The sequence below is a fragment of the Pecten maximus genome, chromosome 11 (assembly GCF_902652985.1).
Source record: "Pecten maximus chromosome 11, xPecMax1.1, whole genome shotgun sequence".
In the NCBI taxonomy this organism is placed as follows: Eukaryota; Metazoa; Mollusca; class Bivalvia; order Pectinida; family Pectinidae; genus Pecten; species Pecten maximus.
Genome location: NC_047025.1, coordinates 6,198,594 through 6,221,436, shown reverse-complemented (window position 1 = coordinate 6,221,436; position 22,843 = coordinate 6,198,594). Strand labels below are relative to the sequence as shown.

The 22,843-nt window shown below is 32.9% G+C and overlaps 1 protein-coding gene across 1 annotated transcript; it reads left to right on the top strand.

Moving 5' to 3' along the window:
• Positions 1-244: 244 nt before the first annotated feature.
• LOC117337117 (phosphoenolpyruvate carboxykinase, cytosolic [GTP]-like) lies at positions 245-21,917 on the top strand. Its single transcript, XM_033897910.1, is given in 12 exon segments — positions 245-394; positions 3,675-3,816; positions 9,700-9,960; positions 10,525-10,709; positions 11,645-11,848; positions 12,159-12,346; positions 13,314-13,527; positions 13,640-13,844; positions 15,114-15,217; positions 15,998-16,008; positions 16,010-16,094; positions 17,059-21,917. Coding segments are annotated over 12 exon segments (2,073 nt in total). The 5' UTR covers positions 245-381; the 3' UTR covers positions 17,520-21,917.
• Positions 21,918-22,843: the final 926 nt, after the last annotated feature.

The window sequence follows — 22,843 nt, the reverse complement described above, 5'->3', positions numbered from 1 at the left end:
TTTGAAATAAACTAAATGCATTATTTAACCTAAATATATTTCTGTTATACTATGTTTTCTTGTATATATATGTTTACTGTATTTTGGGACAAAAACAGGCACGTGCTGGTTAATTTCCCTGTGACCTTGACCGACATGGGGATATCCTCGTATGAATTGACAGAACGCTACAGTAAACACGCTCATTGCTATTAAGGAGTGACGTCATTCCTGACAGTATAAAGGAGCTCGCGCACTTGGAATTGCATCAGTTCTACAGAATCTCTTCCGCTCGATGCACTGATGACACTCAGCAAAATTTGTGTACATTTGTTATAAGAAAATATTTATTAATCATGGTGAAGACGGGAGTAGAGAAAGCTACAACAGCTAGTACTCTCAATGGTGGTACCAGGTAAGATTCTTATTTTTCTCTCTTAAAATATAAATTGTTATAAATTTTATTAAGATTATGTTTTCTCTGCTAATATATATATATTTTTTTTAATCCCAAATCCCCTTTTTTGTCAAACACACTTTTTATTTTATATATTTTTCCATTCACTATACATTGTAGGAGTAGAGAGCGTAAACAGCTGATGTTTGTTTACTCGCCACGTTGGAGGCGTTGTCCCTCTCAACCAATCAAATCGCGCGATTTCCACACACCTCTAGAACTTTCTATAAATAGTTTACGAGGTGAATAACCTGGAAAAGAACCGGATCAATTAACTTTACCCGTTAAACAACAATAGCAAACACATCTGTAGACCGTCCTTTACAAATAACGAGCAAATTCAGATAGAGTTTCTCTTATGATTACGTGGACAACTGAATAATTGAACGCATCCAGTAATCTATATGCGGTGTAATGGCAATTTTGATACTAGTATTTATAAGCACACGGAATAGGTATATCATTCTTCAGATGAAATAAATAAATAAATAAATAAATAAAGGTACTGCACCTTGTAAATATAATCGCTGTTGTATAATCATAACTTAACTATTAGAAATTGATTCTTGGAATTAAAATAAAGAAGATTGCATCATTGTCTTGCGTCATGTAAAGTTAGAGGACGTTGTCCATGGCAACCAATCAAATGTCTCCATTATGACGCACCTGGCTATTTCTTTAGGAATAAAGTATTTTGGGACCAGGATGTGACAACCGAATTACATTGTCCAGAAGTCCGTGACATGTGTTAGAGTTATATGGCTTTTCTGTTTCATGTTCTTGACGACGCATACAAAATTAATAAGGCGATGATAGATCATCGGCAATTTTACCTGCTCTCTGATTTTAAACTTTAGATATTCGTTCTCTCTTTACTGAAATTATTATACTGTATATTTGAAATATTTGTGTATATTTATGTGTAACTTATAAACACATAGTTGACGGGTGACAATTTTGACTTGATCCGTGCCATGGAGGGGCCCACACCTCGAACTCACGATCTACGTACATGCATGTACGACACCTTGGTTTGTTTTTGTTTAACGTCCTATTAACAGCCAGGGTCATTTAAGGACGTGCCAGGTTTTGGAGGTGGAGGAAACCGGAGTACCCGGAGAAAAACCACTGGCCTACGGTCAGTACCTGGCAACTTCCCCACGTAGGTTTCGAACTCGCAACCCAGTGGTGGAGGGCTAGTGATAAAGTGTCAGGACACCTTAACCACTCGGCCGCCTCAGCCCCTTTATGTACGATACTCAATTAAAATGACCTAGCTAGCAAAATGCTACCACTGTGCCAAAAAGGCGGACAAGATGTATCTATATCGTAGTCATTGGGTACAGCCATATGCCATAGCAAAATCATGTTTAGTGCGAGTAAGTTTTCAAAAAAAAAAGAGTGTTTTATTGGTTTTAGAAATGATTAAACAATCTGAAATGTCAATTTCGATATATTATAGCTGCTAGTAGGCTCAAGAAGAGACGTGTATATCACACGTGGCGTCTCTGGTTCAAGCGTATACCTAGTTTTGCCTGGCCCTGACACCGGACTTGAGCATTCTGACATTTCATGATGGTGTAGGTCCCATACAAGTCTGAGTGTTATCAAGGCCAGAGGAAACTCGGACCACCGCTGGTAACGCGTGAAAGACGACCAACACCCGGTCCGATTCCTCGTAGCACGACCACGTGGGCATTCTCTGGTAGCCCGGTGTCCTCCCACAGTCGTTACGAAAAAGTGTTTTATTTGTTTTATAGACGTAATAAATTTTGAGATTTTTTTCCCCGAATCAAACTTATTGCTTCAATCGCGACCGAAGTTTGTATTAAAAGCATGTATTGGGACTTCCGGGTAGTGTGTTTGAAAACTAAATGCTGAATCATACAAGTTTTATATTGTAGGATAAATTTTAACAATTCATCCTTGTAAGGCTAGTGATGAATGTGAAGTGAAATTTTGAAACTAAGAATGGAGGTTATCATTATCATTATTAAGTTTTATTTAGGACGTTAAACAAAATAAACCAAGCCAAACCAATTCACTATTATTTAATATTTCCATTTTAAATATATACACAAATGATTTGGACACAAGTTTTCAAACTTATGCTGTGTGTAAATTTTTTTATAAGAATGGAGAGCTCTTTCCCCTTTATGCGTAATTTTGATAGAGGGCCTGTTATGATATACATTTGTTCATTTAGAAATACGGACCGGTCCAAGGATGGGATTGTTTTAAATGTTATAATGCACTTGCCAAGAGCAATCTTTCCCAGAATGCATTGTGGTTCCCTTGTTATAAAGGGAACCGCAATGCACTCTGGGAGAGATTGTTGCCAGGAGAAGAAAAATACAGAAAGTAGAAAAAAAAGTTCAATGCTGTTTCATTGTATGTGAGGTTTGGGGTTAAATGAAAACGCAATATACCTTGTACAAATGCAAACACTTTAGTCGATACATGCAATTTCATAAATCAAACTTGAACCCCTTTGCAAAATACTTTTCCGTCCCTGTTAACTACAGATAACGTTATTTGTCGAGTGATATGTTAGAGATTTATGTGCCTGCTTTTATGTTTTATTATGGAGTTTTTGTCACCCCTAAATTAACAATCCTGCGTATCTTATAATCTCTCCTTGGTTTCTTGGTTGACAAAGTACAAACTCATTCTGTTGCCAGTTGCTAACTTTTATTAACATGCCATTAACGCATGTACATGGATTGTTTTGGTGATCAGTGATTACACAATTATTTATTAAATTATATACATGTAGTATGAATTATTTACTATCGAATACAATAAAGTTTTAAATAATACACCCCAGACATTTTTTTCCTAGTTTTTCAAATTTTGGTAAACAAAATTTTCTTGAAATTAACTGTTGTTTAAAATCAAGAAAAGAAAAAAACCTGCGAAAACAACAAGCTACATGTATATCATGTACATATACATTGCAAAATTTGAAGAAGAAAAAAAGTTCTCCGAGCTCAAACACCCACACACAGTTGGTATACTAGACGATATCTAGATCTAGCTATCAAATATCTATAATTAACATTAACACGGGACATACTATCACATGTCCCTGACATTAATGACTCATTTTTAAATCTGGGTATTCCACGAAAAATAACCTTGACATAAATAATTCGATATTCTAGGAATAAAATTAGCATAAATAAAGAGTAGGAAGAAAAATCGCTGTAAATAAATTTCCATACGCACCTGTTCTTAGGGCCGTGTACCGGAAGTGAACTCTTTGTGTCGGTGAGGTGTGGCTTGAGCTTGGCTAGTCAGTGGTTGGGTCGGCACGTGAAGAACATCTACCCCTTCTCCCCCATATTCCTCGCTATGGTTGTTTTCCGGAGTTTGTTGAGGTAATACATACTTGTTCTTTCTTCTGCATTTATTTCAAGCCTTATATCGTTATTTTCACACTTAATCGCGATCAGCTGAGAGAAAGCGTATACAAATGACTATAAGTTTAGTAAGATATACGGACATTACTCCGGATTCCACAAAATACTTGTTTAAACTATTTTTTTGTTCCTGGTATGATCTAACACATTTTGGTTTTATTTCATGCAACCGCTTAAATGGTGCTGTTTACGGTATCTTTGTTTTATATATATATATATATATATATATCATTTGAAGTTTCCTTAATTAATTAATAGCATTTTATTGGTAAATCAAATTGACTTGTCATTTAACTTTGAAGACAAAAGAGAGGGAGAAAATCAGGAAAAATTGAATTCTAATAAAAAAATCGATAAATAATTGAATAAGAATGCGGTCATTGATTTATACATGTCCATTATGAAAAAAAAATTCAATATCATAGTCCATATTCAAGAGCTAGGATAACTAGGATAAATCCTGTACCTGCTCTGAACATGAGTGAACACGTGTTTCATCATCAAATTATTGGACAAAACTTATACTACGATAAAATGCAGATAACGTGTAGTTGTATACATTTACTCCACTATATAAGTAAGGGGTTCTAGTGGTTTCGGTATGGGGTGTCCCTGACCACAAGATAAGCCGTATTGCTCTCAGATAAGGTCACCTATCATCTGGCTTACACAGGGATCCATATTGGGTATTATGGCAACGTATTATATTAGACTCCAGGCAGTATATAATACTATATATTCATTAATGAAAGATCCGGAGTATCAATTATAAATCTCACTTGGAGACCTTGCAACGATTCACGAAATTAGGTCAAGCCTTTCTGTTCATGTACGTGATGTACAAAAGAAAAAGGCTTAAAATGCATATTCCATTGTTGGGAGACTGAACAAAATTAATAATTGATTTCAAAAATTCACTCAGCCATATTGCTTTTGTGCTTTTTTAAGAGGCATCATTGATTATACGCAACATGTGATTCGTTGAGCCGCGCGCTCCAATGCACACCACGTTCAAATGAACAGGAACTAGATTATTCTGTATATGAGAGATTTCCAGTCTCTGCGTATAACCTTGACTTGACATATATATAAGGTGGACATGATAGTGGACATGTAATCCTCAGGTAGGCCTACTACAGATAAGTTTTAATGTGACATTTTCTTGAAGCCGCCTTGAAGCATTGTCAGTTTAACATTGACCCATTTTGAAGTACAGAGTAACGTCCTTCGCATAATTTTTCCATGATCATATATATATTTATGCATTCTATGGTTGAAATTTACCTGATATTTGTAGAAATAAGATTAATATATAAATAATTTTAATTAAGCTAACTATTAATAAGTGAAGTTTTGTCAGCTTAAGACAATTGAGTGAAATAAAAATGCACAAAAAAATCAGTGCTATTTTTTCCAGGCATATAACATACATTTCGTACATTATTTTTAACAACATATAATGAAAATGAAATATTCAATAGTACATTATTTTTCATTTGATTGTTGTTTCTATTTTCATATGTATGTTATATAAGAAGTATTTAATTTGGTTTTGATGATTTAGCTGAAATTAGTTACATAAATTAAGTATGCTTGTAAATATAATGTTTAGTTTCGAATACTTTCAGAAAATTTAAATGTATTGATCTTAAGCAACAAGTTCACATGCATAATTCAACCTTTCAATAATGCAGAGTTTATTTAACATTTTTGTCACAAAAAATTGTGTCTTTACATTGTAAGACTAACAAAGCTTTTTAGAGACAATTGTTGATAAGACTTTCAGTAGGTCAGTCATCAGCTGTTTCAAGTCCTGCAATGAAGGTGGCCTGAGTTTTGTTTAAAGAGATGAATCATCATTCAAACTTTTCCAAGTTGATAAAATATATCGCACGGAAAAATGCTTGAGTGACAAAAAGTAATTTGGTAAATTTAAAGATCATAACCTCTGTATTAAGCTGACAATGTCTTGTTGTAAGATTCTTAAAATTTCTTTAGAGCTCAAACGTTCCCTATCATTTCTTGTGCTAAATTATGACTAATAAAATATTCAATATGATAAAACTTATTGAACAAATTATGCACAGAAGTTCCTTCAACATATGAAGGAATACATTATCAGTTAAAAATTTGTAATTAGTTGCCTGCTGTATAAATTTCTCAGTATTATCTATTACTATATCTGAGCAACATAAGCATTTTCTATTTTTAGTCCCCATCAAATACTGATGAAACTAGGAGAATTATAGATTTGTACGCGTACATATGTTTATAAGTATATAACGCTGGCGTTTGTCAACGCCCTATATCTAGCGGCTTCTTTTTTGAGGGATTTTGATCAAACTTCACACAATGATATAAATATCTTTTTTTCAATGACCGTGATATTTTAGACATTAGTTTGCTTTTCAGCGTTTTTGGGTCAAGGTCACTGTTACTATTTTTAGCAAGGGCCAGTAGATGACATGTATATATAGCTCTAGAAATACCGTATGCTTGTTAAATGTAGTTTGCATTTCCACAGCTGTGAACATAGATTATTAATTTTGATTTTTTTTATGATTATACTGGTAGGGGTCACAATTTTGGAAAATTGTAATATCAGTCAATTAATAGTGAATTTCAATATAATTGATCTACGTTGAATATTTAGGCTGAATGTAGTTCAACATTTTAGTCTATATTTTTGTAGGGTTCACTTACGCTTATGGTATTTATTAAACTTTTTACTGAAGAACAAGACTTGGATGGGGGTCTCTGACCCCATTCGACCTTTGTAGGGATTTTAAAATTCAGAAGATTATTTTTGTTTATCTATACTGTGTTAATGGTTTGGGACAAACAGGTCGAGGAACCATTTTAATAAATTGCATATCGGCTATTTGCATAACCCACTTATTTGGATCAATACTATACATGTAAATTAAAAGGTTTTCATTGTATTGATTGTTGATACATGTATATATGTGCTTTAGCATAGAATTAAGTGACTTCGTACGATTAAAAATGTTTTGTTTTTTTCATTTTTTCAAGATGGATGGCCAGTTATTGTTTATTTATGTTTGGATTTGAAATCAAATCACATAACCGCGACAACCACAGGTGGTTTGGATTGAGAAATGACTTCAGTTAACTTTGACTTCGTAGAGACTTAACAATTTTGTTCATCAGATTTGACTGAACTTTATGGTTAGATGGGTTTGCTGAATGAATTATCTGGCAGACTGAACCTGAAAATAATCAAGTTGAATGTGGTATACTTGTTCATAGAATATTACCGTCCTATGTATATAGTAACTGTGTTCATAAGTTATTTACATGCATGTTTAAACAAATTCCTACTCTGAGGTGTTTTATGACCATGTTTTTTTATTTACAAAACAACAAAACAAATAAGAAAACAATTATGTTTTACTTTTTTTATACCACATGTTTTTCTTTTTTTATACATTTTTTTCAAAGCCTCATAAATAGAATAAAAAAGACATTTCAAAATATGATTTTTCATCCGTAACATAATAAAACTTCAAAATTGTAATTTCAAGCTTGACCTACATAAAAATGTATACATGTGAATTTCTTGTTGTAAAAATCTCAAAATTTAAAATTAAATTTACTTATTAGCCATAATTTGCCTCTATGTATGGGTGATGTTAATGTTTTTTAACTTGCATGTTCATGTGTAAGTTGACCAGACTTTGATGAATGAATTTACCAAGGTATAAGTCTGTAAGATTAGTTGTACAGAATGTTTTTGGGACATTAAACAAGTTTTCACACTTCAATTCAGTTCCGTGTTCTACATACCGGACACTGGAATTAACATACAAAATCAGTCAACAGATGTTGAAAAAAAAATGAATTTTTTTATTCTTCTGCAAGAAATTGGAGAGGAGCTTGAAAACTCATTGTAAGCGTTTGCATGTAATATGTAAATGACAGATAGCTGAGAATCTGTGTTTAAATTTTGATTGTGTTTGTCACAGTTTAACAAATAATAAGGGTAAGATGTCTGTAGTTGATCTGGTCCTAAAAATTACCTGATATGTTCATAATATTGTGCAGAATTTTGAAGATAAACAACATTTTGGTAGGCAGTCAGAAACTTTGCTAAGTGGAAATTTCAGCAACAGTATTTATTCATGTGAGTGCAGATCAATGATAAAAATTGTATTCAAAAGTAGATCTTTTGCTGTTGAATAAAAAACAAGGATACTGTACTGTAGATGTTTGTTTTTTTTCTGCCATGAAAAGTAACATTTTATCATTAAATGAATGACGTCATAATGGACGTGAAAATAATCATGTAAAACAAATATGGTACATCAGATAGTTTTCAAAAATCATGTAAAAAAAGTGGAAGGAATAGTTTTTAAACATTCTATACTGCAGGATAAATTATGTTTTTACTTAAAATATTTTTTTTTGCATTTTTTATGATATTTGACCTGTGACATTTTGCTTTGTAAATTGACAGAAATTTCACCTACAAACAAAACCACACATTTTGTAAAAAAAAAAAAAGTAAGATATAAATAATTGAGATATCTTGAAAATTCTTGCATTGTTTTACTTCTAATAATAATAGAATGAAAATATATCATAATTAGTCCTGTGGAGGAAAGAGAAATAATTTCATACTTGATAAACTTTTAAAGTACCAAGTTGCTTGATAATTAATTACTTGCTTATTGCTGGAGTACTTTAATTTACACATGAACCCAACAGGCTTGCTATTTAAACATTGATAATTTTTTAAATATGAAGAAGGGGCGCTATTCGTTGTTAAGGGCTTATATTACTGTCTAATATATTCAAAAGCAATATGCATTGTATTTTAACTGTCTGGCCCTGTCTTATATAATTATAAATATCTAGAATTATCTAATTCCAATTCATATACAGCTTTACATAATAGGCTTTTAAAACATAAAGTGTTTCCTGGTTAAAAAATTACTTTTAGTATAATATTCATAAATCAATTAACATTGGTAACATGATATTTATACATATTTTTTATCTTAAAGATATTTTAAAAGTAGACTTGAAACAGATCAAGATAAGCTTACATATTTATTTTTATTGCTCATTAAGCTGATAGCGCTGAAAAATATAATTAAATGCAAGGAGCTTGTAGGTGTATTCTGTATAGTGAACAGGTTGCCACAACAGAATGTTAACTGCTGTATAAATACTTGATGAATTGTACCAAGGTATTCATTTTATACAAATACCCTCGCCAAGCTTGATCAATGTTAAGAGGCGTTAGGTGCATTCGACTAGATATATTTCTAAATGTCTTCTTCAAGTACTCTTTTATTTACATGGGCTAAATAGTGTTTGTTTTGCGTTAGTTTGGTGAGCTGTCATTTTACTGAACCATTACTAAAACGTTAATTTGAAATTATATCTTTAGATTGAAACAATATCCAAGCAAACAGTAGTTAAGTTGATCATATTCAGAAAATTCTGGTTTTTGACAGCAAACTTAACGGAACAATACTATGACCTATAGAAAAATTTTGAAAATATGATCTGTAGAACAAATGGCCCCAATGGCCTGCATCATCAACATATTTGTACACATATACTCATGTAGTCTGTGACAGATGTTGAAAATTTGTCTTTTGGAATGTATTTATTTGGTTTGTAAAAGTCAAAGATGTAGAAGATGTTGCAAATTTTGGCTGCTAGTGATGAATTTATTTGTTTGTTTTTTTAAATAAAAAAAGCTGTTCAATATAAACAAAATATTGATGAACTAGAATCATAAATATTGGTGATAACGTACCTAGCATATCATATCTATAAAAAAACAACACCATTTTATTTTTTATCCAGTGTGAAGTTTGCATCAAAGTTGATAAAGGAATCAGCATGTATCCCGAAAACTAGGAACGCCTATCACTCTGTACCAAATATCCTCTACGGAAAGTGGAACAACCTACCAAGGAAAGTCCAGACCTATGTGGACCATAATATCCGACTCTGTCAGCCGTCCTCCGTCCACATCTGTGATGGATCGGAAGGGGAAAATAATCTACTGCTCTACCTCCTCCAGAAGGATGGCATGATCAAGCCCCTCCCTAAGATGGAGAACTGGTGAGTAAAATCACAGAGTATTGTAGTATAGGCCTAATCTTCCAAGTTGTTAAAAAACAATGGCTTATTTTGTTTAAAACAATCGCTTAATTATGTTTAAGAAAATGGATTAATTATCTTTACAAACATTTCAGTACATCTTAATTTTTCTTGTAAGATTCTGTTTTTTTCCGCAAAAGATTCAAGTTTCTCTCTCCAAACTCAACATTTTGTCTTTAAATTATAAGCATTGCTAGGAATTATTGCTGAAGTTTTTATCGTTTGGTATTCCATGTTTAATAGAATTTGTTTTGATGAAATATGTATTTCTGAAATTTTCATTAGTATAAAAACTTTGAAATATGTCGATGTATTCTGCAATAGAAACTAGAGGTTTTCATTTCAAGCGACAAAAACAAAATACAGTCATACATCCACAGGCTCTCGTATTTAGGCGTATTGTCAGACAAGGCGAGTGCCTTTGATACAGTTACAATGTAGCAGTAAAAAGGCATCTAATAGCTACTAACTTGTAACATATACCATTTGACCTGTATCTATATAATAGAGTTACCTCCCTTATAGCTGGCTGGCCAGAACTGACCCTGCCGATGTTGCTCGAGTAGAGAAATTGACATTCATGTCGACGGAAAATGAACGGGACACCATTCCAGTTCGTAAAGCAGGAATTTCCGGCACATTAGGAAACTGGATTAGTCCGGACAACCTAGAAGTGGAGATGGAGCAGAGATTTCCGGGCTGTATGAGTGGTAGGTGGTTTTATGTTAGGTCTGTGTGTTATTAGTCCCCTGCCATTTGAAAAACGGGGGGACTATAGGTTTACCCTCCGTCCGTCTGTCTGTCACGCAATAGTTGTCCGGACAACTCCTCCTAAAGTACTACTCCGATCTTAACGAAATTTGGTATACATGATCAGTATAACATGTAGTTGTGCATCCTACATTTGTTTTTTTCGAAAAACCATTTTTCAAAAAAAAAATAGGAAATGAATAGGTGCACTTCTAGCTCAGGCAGGGGACTTTGTATTGCTGTTGCAATACTATCCATCCTTGTTATTATTAGGGAGTTTCTCACATATTCTTAACCTAAACTTACCAAATTTTGTGAATACCAATCTGAAGAAATTTAGAAGAATAACTTATTGATTTAAGACACTTCAATTTGTCAATCAAATATCAGGATGTTCATGACCACTGGCAAAGTAGGGTGGTTGGGGTTGGATAAGTGTATGTGAGGGTCAGTTCAGGGTGTGTGAGGGTATAGGTGAGGGTGTGTGAGGGTATAGGTGAGGGTGTGTGAGGGTATAGGTGAGGGTATAGGTGAGGTATAGGTGAGGGTGTTTGAGAGTATAGGTGAGGGTGTGTGAGGGTATAGGTGAGTGTCTGTGAGGATATAGGTGAGGGTATATATGAGGGTATAGGTGAGGGTATAGGTGAGGGCATGTGAGGGTATAAGTAAGGGTGTTTGTGTGTACTCAGGAATTAAGGTATTTATCCCTCTAGAAGAAATAAACATAATTTAGAAGTCTGGTTTGATTAAAACTCCTTACTCTTTAAATCAGTTTTAAAGACATGGTCATGAAATTCCTACGGTAGTTTTAATGCTCCTTCTACAGAATTCGTACATAATTGTGGGCGATTGAATTTTTATGAAATATTCACTAGAAATTTGTTATATTCCACAGGAAGAACCATGTATGTGATCCCGTTCAGTATGGGGCCGATTGGCTCACCTCTGTCCAAGATCGGAGTACAGCTGACAGACTCTGCGTACGTCGTGGCAAGCATGCGGATCATGACACGTATGGGTGCCAAGGTGCTACAAACGCTTGGTGACTCCGACTTCGTCAAATGTCTACATTCTGTCGGCAGGCCTTTCCCTCTAACAGGTAAAATTGGGGACATGATAGTACATCTCAACAATATGACCTTCAACTCGACCTTCAAATTGAAATCCGGAAATTTATTTCAAAAACAGGGCACATTCGAATAATTTCTTTGTCGTCAAATATTTGTGACTCTTGTTTTATTTCTTCTTCTTTTATGAAGTTAAACAACTCCTTTTGGTGTGAAAAATGAGCCCTATTTATTAGATAAATGTATTCATTTGCAAGATACCTCTTTTTTTTTTAAGAAGAAGAATTAAATTATAAATATCATCGAAAATTATTAGAGTTATCTCCCTTCTTTCTCTTCCAGATCCCCTAAAAAACAACTGGCCATGCGATCCTAAGAAAACAATCATTGCACACTTACCAGCCAAGAATGAGATCTGCTCGTTTGGCAGTGGTTACGGTGGAAATTCTCTTCTGGGCAAAAAATGTTTCGCTCTTCGCCTTGGCTCCATTCTTGCGAAGAGGGAAGGCTGGCTTGCTGAACACATGTTGGTGGGTATCAAGACTTTGTTTAAATCCAGATAGTATACATTGAATTAATTCAAAACTCAAGCAGTGTGATTTAATAAGATTCCAGGTTTTATATGAAACAAATGATTTGGTAAAAGATTAAGCGGTCGTTGGTCAGGTTAGTGGGGTGGTTGTTTAGAAGGGGTAATTTATTGTTGGAAAACGTCGGTGAACAAGAAACTTAGATGCATACAAGGAGTGGTCGTTTTTGAGAGTGGTCTTAAATAGGGGGACCACTGCATTTCCAAAAAAGTTCTGACAATATATAAAATATTATAATAGAAAGCTTTATTCCCATATGCCACATAATTATTGTGAGTATTTTAAGTTTTGCACAGTTTACCTGGTAATAGAATTTAGACAAGATTAGCACAATGATAAATTAGCAGAGCTGCATTACTTTTTATAAAAACTGAAATTAGCGTCGTCATAATTCAGAGGAAGGTTTTCATTGTGATAAGAACTAAATTATGATAACAGCTATCACCAGTATTCAAACTCTATATTATATGAACTCTTTCAAATTGTCCCCATAAGATATGTTAATCTGTTGTTATTAAATCTCTAATAAGCGACCAGATGTCTCCAAAATGCCTTTCATTACCATTTTCATCTTGATAACACCCAAGTAGTTTTACTTTTCGTGAATAAGGACGGGAGAGGAGGCAAAGAGATGGTCTAGAAATCCAACGTTTTGACTCATAAACTACATAATGCATGATATATACATTTGTGTAACAATTAAGGAATGCATAAACGCTATCTTTTTTGAGACATTAAAACTGATATTTACCAGAAAAAAAGTTGCCGTTTATCATGTTGGAAATGCAGTAATGTAACTAATAATCTAACATTCGAATAAAAAAAATATGTCAGCTGATGGATTCAGGTTAAGCCTTCTACAGTACTTATCATGGTTGAAATTATTGTTTTTAATTTTGCGGTACAGATCCTGGGTATAGAGAACCCTAAGGGTGAGAAGAAATACATTGCAGCCGCATTCCCAAGTGCCTGTGGTAAAACTAACCTGGCTATGATGAACCCCTCCCTCCCAGGCTACAAAATCACATGTGTCGGGGACGATATCGCATGGATGAGATTCGACAAAGAGGGTCGCCTCAGAGCCATCAATCCAGAGGCTGGATTCTTCGGAGTGGCTCCAGGTAAGGTTAACATCGATTCAGCAGAACTTGATTTCTAGGAAAATTAAATGAATAATATAAATAACATTTCTTGAATTTACTTCAATAACACAAATTTATTTATTGATTTTAGGAACTTCAATGAAAACAAACCCGAATGCCATGGAAACCATCCAGCGGAATACAGTTTTTACAAACGTAGCGGAAACCTCAGATGGCGGTGTATACTGGGAAGGCATGGAGAGCGAGACTGATAAAAATACCTCAATTACCTCCTGGCTCAACGTTGAGAATTGGACCTCAGATCAAGGCGGAAACTCTGCACACCCTAACTCACGGTATGTTGGCAGATTTACTGATTTTGGGTTTCATCCATACGTACTGTTATTTGTTAAGAAAATCTCTTTGGTGAGATATTGGAGTCACCATTAAGAGCTTTTCCAGTAGTAAAACATCTACCCCGCCCCAGGACTTCAGGTCTGTTAAGGGGTACCACCTATTGAATGTAATAGGAAGGCAATCCAACCATGTATAGAAGTGATTCATTGTTGAGTCCGGGGGTCAGGTAGATATTTTAATGGAATAGCCCTATGTATCTACAAGGAGGGAGAGAGAGATTTCGTCAGTATTCAGTTTCAGGTCTATCTAATATAATGCCCTATTTGTATTGAAAGGTACTAATTATCCTGTCTGCATGTCTTACCAGGTAGCTACAATCCTTCAAAACATTAGGTTGAATATATGTAGGCTTCGTGTCCAAACATCCAATCATCTGAATTCCTACATCCCCAACATAATATATAATTTCATTTTGTTATGAAATCATGTGCATGGATCAAAATATCTTCATACCTGAGCAAATTACATTTTTTGAGCAGTTCAGGTCTGTGTTTGTCTACTTTTACCGACTAGCCTGCATCCATGGTCTGTCCATTATCCATCTGTCCATCCATAAACAATGCTTGTTATTGTGCTCGTTAGATTTTGAGACCTGATTCAGAAAACAAAATGGCTACCAGGTAGCTATTGGAATTTGAAAATTGAAGTTTGTTATCACTTTTTTTTTGAGAGCTAGGAGGATTTTTCTCAAACTTCACAGGTAGGTTCCCCTTGGTCCTTAGTTTCCCATTTGATTTTGGGTCTGATCCAGAAAAGAAAATGGCCAATGGAGTTTTATACTGATATTTCCATTAGCCTAACAATGGGGGTGGATGTGTATACATTTTGCTCCCTTGTAACACGATGGGGCCCTTGCTGACCTATCAGTGTTCTTATTGAATTTGAGTCTGTTACAGAAAATAAAATGGCTGACAGTTGAAGTTTAGCTTTGCTATTTCTAATTCGTAGAAAAAATTCTTCTCTTATATCTCTCTTAAATTTTCATTTGTTATCAGATCAGTTAAGAAGAGAAAAGTTCAATCAAACTTAAAACAAATGAAGATCATTTTATTGTGGGTGCCAATATCCCCTCTTGGATCTCATCATAACATATGTACATTGTATTAAAGTTTATATAGAAAATAAAACTGAAGCCAAACGTTCATTTGAGTAAATATTGACTGTTGTGATCAAACTTGGTTGACCAAAACTGACCTCTGTATCTGTAGATTCTGTACCCCAGCCGCCCAGTGCCCGATCATGGACCCTGCCTGGGAGAGTCCCGAGGGAGTCCCTATTGATGCCATCATATTTGGAGGAAGGCGTCCTGAAGGTAGGCACAAAACCATATCTAGTTTTGATAAAGATTGTTCCCATTTAGAAAATAAAAGGGGAATATAGCATCAGAAAAGTAATTTATTCAAATTATAATAGTTTAGTAAAATTTGCTTTATGCTCAGAAAATTAGATTTTCTCGTGAAATATCCAAAACTCTGAAGTTGTTGTAATTGTAAACTAAAATTACTTAAGGATAATTCATTTATTAAGAATAGACATAATTTCTGTTTTTGTTTGAAATTAAATCATGTTTTTCGAAGAATATCAACATTTGCAAACTATCGATATGACGTTTTACATAAATTAAATGATTTTGAGATTATGTAAGTACAAAAACGATTTGTTCAGTGACAAATTAGATGGAAAAATCTATGTGGAAAAATACCTTCAACGACGGCATTACCGGTACATACACTGCATATTCCGCATGGACATAGCCTAGATTTGTTCTCAACAGCTTCATTTAAAATCTGTTATTCTCGGTTTACGATCTATATCAGACTTAAAAACTTTTTCTTTTATTAATATGCACTTGTAAAAAAACATCAAGATCATGAAATGGCTGACTTTGCCTTTGTTGTAGTAGGCAATCAAATAGCTGGCGTGTACATTTTCTTTGCTTTAAAGTCGAAACCCATTTCTCAGATGTTGATTATCACCAATCTCTATTAACCGGATACCTGTGTAAACCGGCCCAATTGTCTGGTCCCAGTGACATCCGGTTTACACAGGTTACACTGTATAACTATTAATAGAACATGTTTGTATATAACAGGTGTACCTCTCTGTGTATGAAGCCTTGAACTGGCAGCATGGAGTGTACATCGGAGCTTCAATGAGGTCGGAAGCTACAGCTGCTGCCGAGCACAAAAGTAAGTACAGGAAACAGTTTCAGTTGTTCATCAATACCCATTCAGCAGCGAAAATAATTAACACTTATTTTATTATCAAAATGTTAAAAATATTCATTGGATCTGAAGGAAAAATATAATTTTTATATAAAACTGATGAAGTTGAATTTTGTTTTTTTAATTTCATTATTTGTTCACAGAACATAAATTCCTAACAAACCAAGGGAGATAACTCTATTTGGGTCAATCTTCAATGATAAAACACTCCTGTCAGAGAAATTTTAAAAGTTTTACCAAATTTTTTCAAATTTTGTGTTCATTATGACATGTTAAATTGTTATTTTGGTGACTGATATGATCTCATTTAACATTCAAGGAAATTAATCATTTAAATAAAGGCAATTAGATCTTACAGTAAGTGATTGAATTTAGTTTTTAGTGTATAGATTTACCATCAAAAACTCTGTTGAAACTTAATAGCTGAAAATATACTCAATCATTTCAACCAAACAAGTATTAATGAAAATATTGAAATTTTTCAGTACATCTTGACACTGGAGTATTAATGAAAAAGTTTGTGGTGTTGAAAGGTGTTGAAACAACAGATAAAAATAGATTTTTCAGGATCATTATAGTGCCAATTTTCAAACCAAGATATGTTACAAGAAATAAAATACATAAAAAACTACGAGTGACAAAACGATATACGTGTACACGTACTGACCAGTCTCTACACTAAACTGATGAGTGGCAGAGCGGAGTTATAATGATTATATAATGTTGACAAATATTGACCAAACTTTTCACCAAAAATGACAACTCGGTTAATTCGAACACTCGGATAACTCAAAGTTTTCTCGTGGTCCCGTCGACTTCGAGTTAACGAAGTTCCACTGTATATAAAATTAAATTTTTATGAACAACACATAATATGGAAAGTAAAACTTATGATTATATAGAATTATTTCTAAATTTTCGTTTATAGGCAAAGTCATCATGCATGACCCCTTCGCCATGCGGCCATTCTTCGGATACAACTTCGGACATTACCTGAAACATTGGTTGAGTTTTCAAGAGAAACCTGATCTGAAATTGCCGAAGGTGTACCATGTCAACTGGTTCAGGAAAAATACAGAGGGAAAGTTCATCTGGCCGGGGTTCGGAGAAAACGCACGAGTGTTGGATTGGATCTTCCGTCGTATCGACGGAGAAGACTGTGCAAAGATGTCCGCCGTAGGATATGTTCCGAAGGAGGGGTCAATCAATATGGAAGGTTTGAATGAGAAAGTGGACATGGAGGAATTGTTTCGTCTTCCAAAGGAGAGTTGGTTGCAGGAAGTTGTGGACGTTGAGAAATACTTTGACGAGCAAGTTCATGAGGATCTTCCAGGCGAGATCATGACAGAGCTACGAAATCTGGAGGAACGAGTGAAAACCATGTTATAAATTTACAGGTTGTCTGCCATAACTTTCTGTACTGAACTACGGAAGGTGTTAATTATATAACATCACTGTGAATGTTTAGTACTTTTTATATACATGTTTAAAGTCTTTAAACTTACAATCAAAATCTTCAATCTTTGATTGGTTTAATTGTGTTATGGTGTCATCATACAACGACTTCATGAGAAACTGTAGCAGCTATTTTAATTGTAATTAGTCTCTTACAGTATCAATCCTACTCCTGTAGTGTTAAGAGTACTCAGGGCATTGAAATGTACAGGGTGTCATATTACATAGGGTGTCATAATACACAGGGTGTCATAGTATACAGGGTGTTAGATTCAGGTGATGGACAAGAATAATTTTTGACTTCTTTTTGGGTAGAATTTGGAGAATCTTGATTTAATGTATGGAGAATCATTGACGTAATTTTCCTTTGGTCATGAAATCTTCAGTGCCATCAATATTAATTGTGATTGATGCTTGTATTGCATTTTAATTTTCAATCAGTTTTCTAATGGTTTATTTAGAAAGCAAAATTTTAATTTGCAATGATAAATTGGTATTAAACCGTTTTTTTAACAGCATTTTTTGGCATCACCCTTTAAATTTACCAATTTTTTATTCAGTATTTAGGTTTAGTATGTAAATCGTACCAATGATAATACATTAACAATATAAAATTAATGTAATTATTGATCATTATAGAATTATATAGATAAATTAGCCTCATTTTTTCATTGTTGTTAAATATGAATTTCATTATGATTTAGAAAATTATGAACATGTGGGATAAATATTTGTTCATTTTCCTAACAAGGGAGATATTCATTCATGCCAACCTCTTCTATCATTTCAAATTTTTTCTTTTAATTGTTGAATATTAGAATAACAGACCAATATATAGAAATTAAGAATGTTAAAGTATACAGGTGTTGTGTATCACATACTACACTTCCTGTTTATATTTTGAAACATTTTGGATGAAAATTCAGAAAATTTATTCTTATATTCATAATTTGTCCTTTTGAATTTTAATTTTTTTTCGATGGATTTTTTCCATACACATCAATTTCATGAGAGAAAGGGGAAAGCTTGACATGTGAGAAGGATTTTTAGAGATGTGAAAGATATCACTGATGTAAGAATTCCTTGTATATATTCATAAACTTCTACATATATCTGATGTTCCAATGTCGTACATATTTGTAACATATAATAATATATTTTCATTAGGAATTGATGAACATTTTTTAAATGTGATATTTCATTTATGTCATATTATTTTATATACAAGAATATCTACATCTCTCTAATCCAATTAAAACATTCATTATCACACAAAGGTCCAATTAATATGTCTTTGATTTTTAATTTTTTTTCCTTTTTAATATATTCATTGATAGGTAGTCCTATATTTCTTTGATAGAATAAAATAATATATTATTTAACATTGCTGATTTTTATTCATATTTATGTAAATTCATTTCATTTTTATAAAATTATTTATATTGTTTAAACAGAAAATAATTTTACCTTTTCATTCAAGACTTGTTTTGTTTTTGTTTTATTTTGTACTTGACTGAAGTATTATAATCATTCTTTTGTTTCTAATCTTGGTGAAAAATTTTAACTATTATCAACTCACAATCATCAATTTCATTTTGTTTGTATTATTCAAGACCCATGTCTGTATGATATTGCCTTTGTTTTTTAGATTTATCCATATAGTTTTAAAATTCTGTTTAATTATCACGTATATGTAATTGTTATTAGTTTTAAAACAAAATAAAACTTTCTATACTTGTAAATTGTTTTTACTCGGATATTGTTTAATTTACTTATACAAGATTTAGAATGTTAAAAATTATACACATACTGTATAACATGAAATATAAGTGGGTAATTTTTTTCGTGGTTAGAAGCTACATAGATATAACTATATATAGGTCTGTGGAAATTTCCGATTGAATAGACCTCACAAAACTTTTATCGGCCACAATGTTTCTAAAATATAATCTGAGTGATTTATAGTCTATTTCAAAATTCCCTCTTTTTGATGTTAATTGCATTGCGTAGACATTAGTGTTATCATACTGCTGTTTGGCGTAGTATAAAAAAAATCGTTAACTCTATTTCCATGGTGCCAGACTAACCACGAAATCTTCAGATTTATTTAACAACAAATATTTCATGTAACACAGCATGGTATTTCAATTAAGTAGTGGAGTGATTTCAATTATTGCCAAGTTTAGAGTAAAGTTTGAATATTGAATTTTTCTGAAACCTGAGTGAATCTTATTTGGTGGTACTCAATGGGAAGGGGTAAAATATATTATTCAAATTTTTTTTTTTGGGGGGGGCTTATCATCACAATCACACATTTTCCTTACTTCATATGTTGATTGCGATTTTGAATTCAATTTTGTTGGTTTGATTAAATTTTTATTTTATATTATTTTAATATATACAATTTAATTGTTTAATTATGCAAAAAATCCTCTTGCATTTCGAAGACACAAGTTTGATGTTGAAAATGGCAGTAAAATAAAACTTAGTATACTTAGGTTTTTATTTTAAATGCTGAAATTTGATAAATCAATTGTTTGCTAATTATATTAATTATGCAAATATGTATTGGATGGGAAAACTTGTATCAATTATGCAAGGAATGATTGTTGTTACCTGATTGTGTCAATTTAAATGTACTTTTGTATTTGTGATTTAAAAGCATGTATTATTTACAACTGTGATGTAAACAAAGAAATCCCAGTTTCCAGGGTAAAAATTGTCTGATCTTAATGATTTCCATGTTCAGATCTCCGAGCCTTTTTCTAAATGTGTTCATAATGAGTCTACGCTATTTCAAAGAATGTTTTTTATGTTTACATGAAAATACTTCAATGTTTTTTGGTGAAATACTGATATAGACTCAAACTTTACATTATTTTCAATCTCCAACATCTTCTAAATTAAATTCTCACAAAAATCATTAAGTTCATTTATTTATAAAACTGACATATTTCAGATTTGTCTATGGAAGTTTTTTAAAATGGAAAGGGTGAAGAATTTGAATGGCAGTACATATGCAAATGTAAGATGCTTTGTTTGTGATATATTTTATTTTATTTATTGTCAGACAGTCACAAAGAAAACATAAGTTCAGGTAGTCACAATAGAAATTCGGCCGAAACGCTTGAGACTTTATTCGTTTATGCGGACAAACTGGTTCGTTATCATTTTTTTGTAACATTTCAAGCATAAATCTTGTCGGCCATTCAGATATTGATACAGGCCTCATTTAGGCTTGTCCAAAGGAAACATAAAATCACTAGGTCCGTCATTATTTCATTAAATAACAACTCCGGTTAAACTCGTCCAACTGTTTGTATCGCGATAAACGAAAATGGCCTTTTAGCATTCTCTGTAGTAAATGATCTGAATTTTTAAATGGGGTGAAGTTGTCTCCCTTTTTGAAGTAAATTGACCCAGTAACAGACCGGTAAGATTAAATGTGAAAGGATGTGTATATATGTGTTTGTGAGTAGCGGTGGTTCGGTTTGAGTTGACCATAAATCATGTATACATTTTTGCAAAAATAAGCAATATGATGTTGATTTATGAATTTACATGTACATTTTTTCCCGGAACTTTTGCAATTTGAGGAAGAGATATTTATAGGTCCATGCTAATTAATTCATTTTGCTCAGCTTGATACTGTGTGCAATTAAGTGTTCTGGATGTGATTTAAAATTGTGATTGATTAATTTTTTACTGCCATATTAATTATGTTTGTAGACGTATTGAATCTGTTTATTGTAAAGAGTAACACTTTAGTATGTGTGAACCTTTAGTCTGTGGATCGTATATTTGTAAGCAAATCTCAAATATATATGTGAACGTTAAGAGCACATTTCAGCCTCGAGAGCCATTGATGAATTTCCACAAAAAAGAGACATTCCATAAAAATGATTTTACAATGTATTTGAGTCTGTAGCTATTAAAAATCAGTTCATTAAATCTGGAAGTATTGTATAAGCAATGCCCAAAGCTTTGAAATGTAACACTTTTTCTTATCCTTTACACAGTAGGTTTAAAATAGTGGCTCTTAAGATTCCGAATGTTGTATAATTGTTCTTGCCATACTTTTGTGATAAAAAGGAAATTTTCAAAATATTATGTGAAAATGATATTTTGTGCAATTCATGAGTAGTCAGTAGAGTAGAAAATTCTTTCTTTGAAGTTTGTTGAATATGGACCATCTTTAAAGGGGAGGTAACTCTTGAGAAAAGTTGCAATGGGAGGGCAATATTATATAGAAGGTATTTTTACAAGTTTATTGGACGGAATATAAATCTGAATATAAACAGGAAAAAAATAATAAAAACAAATTTAAGAATATAATCTGCTTTTGTTGTTTATCTGCAATCTTTCTGCATACCATACACAGGCAAAAGGCCTTCAGGTCAAATTCATGTGATAATTCACCTCAATTCACACGAGTATGACCTGAAAATTTCTTCATGTAAAATTGACCTCATTTTCAGAACATTTTCTGGTCAATTTCAGGTCAGTTATTTTTAAGGTCAAATTTACCTCAAGCCATTTTGCCTGTGTAATCAGAAAGAACTTAATGCAAATGTTCATATACAATGAATTTTGTAATGTAGATAAATTCCATCTTTAATTAAATAAAACCTGAGCCAGCGCCAAATTGTCCCTCATACATTTCACAGGGGCATTTACCTTCATCCTTATATTTATAGGTATGTATTGGCCTTTGGGTTTGTGATATATGCCAAGTCCCTGTGTTTCTGAACATTAAGGTCATATTGACAAAAGTGTTTCAACGAATTATGGAAGACTAGGTTACATAGACAAAAGTATTTTAGCAAATCTAGGCACATAGGCACACAATTACTTCAAACATCAATTATTGATCAGTGAAACGAATCCATGAAATCAAAATGTAGGTCACAAACAAAAAGTACAAGATATTCAAATTTAGGTCACGTTGATAAGAATGCATTGCACCAATTTATCAAAATATAGGTCACTGACACGAAATTTCTTCAAAAGATGTAGGTCAAGATGATATGAATTTACTACAACAATTAATCAAATATCGGTTAACAGATGTAGGTCACGTTGATACGAATGTACTGCAACACTTAATCAAATGTAGGTCACTGACGGAAAATTGCTACAAAAGATGTAGGTTAAGATGATAAAAATATACATCAATTCATCAAATATAGTTCAAAAGACGTAGGTCACGGAATACGAATGTTCTACAATTTATCAAATACAGGTCAACAGATGTAGGT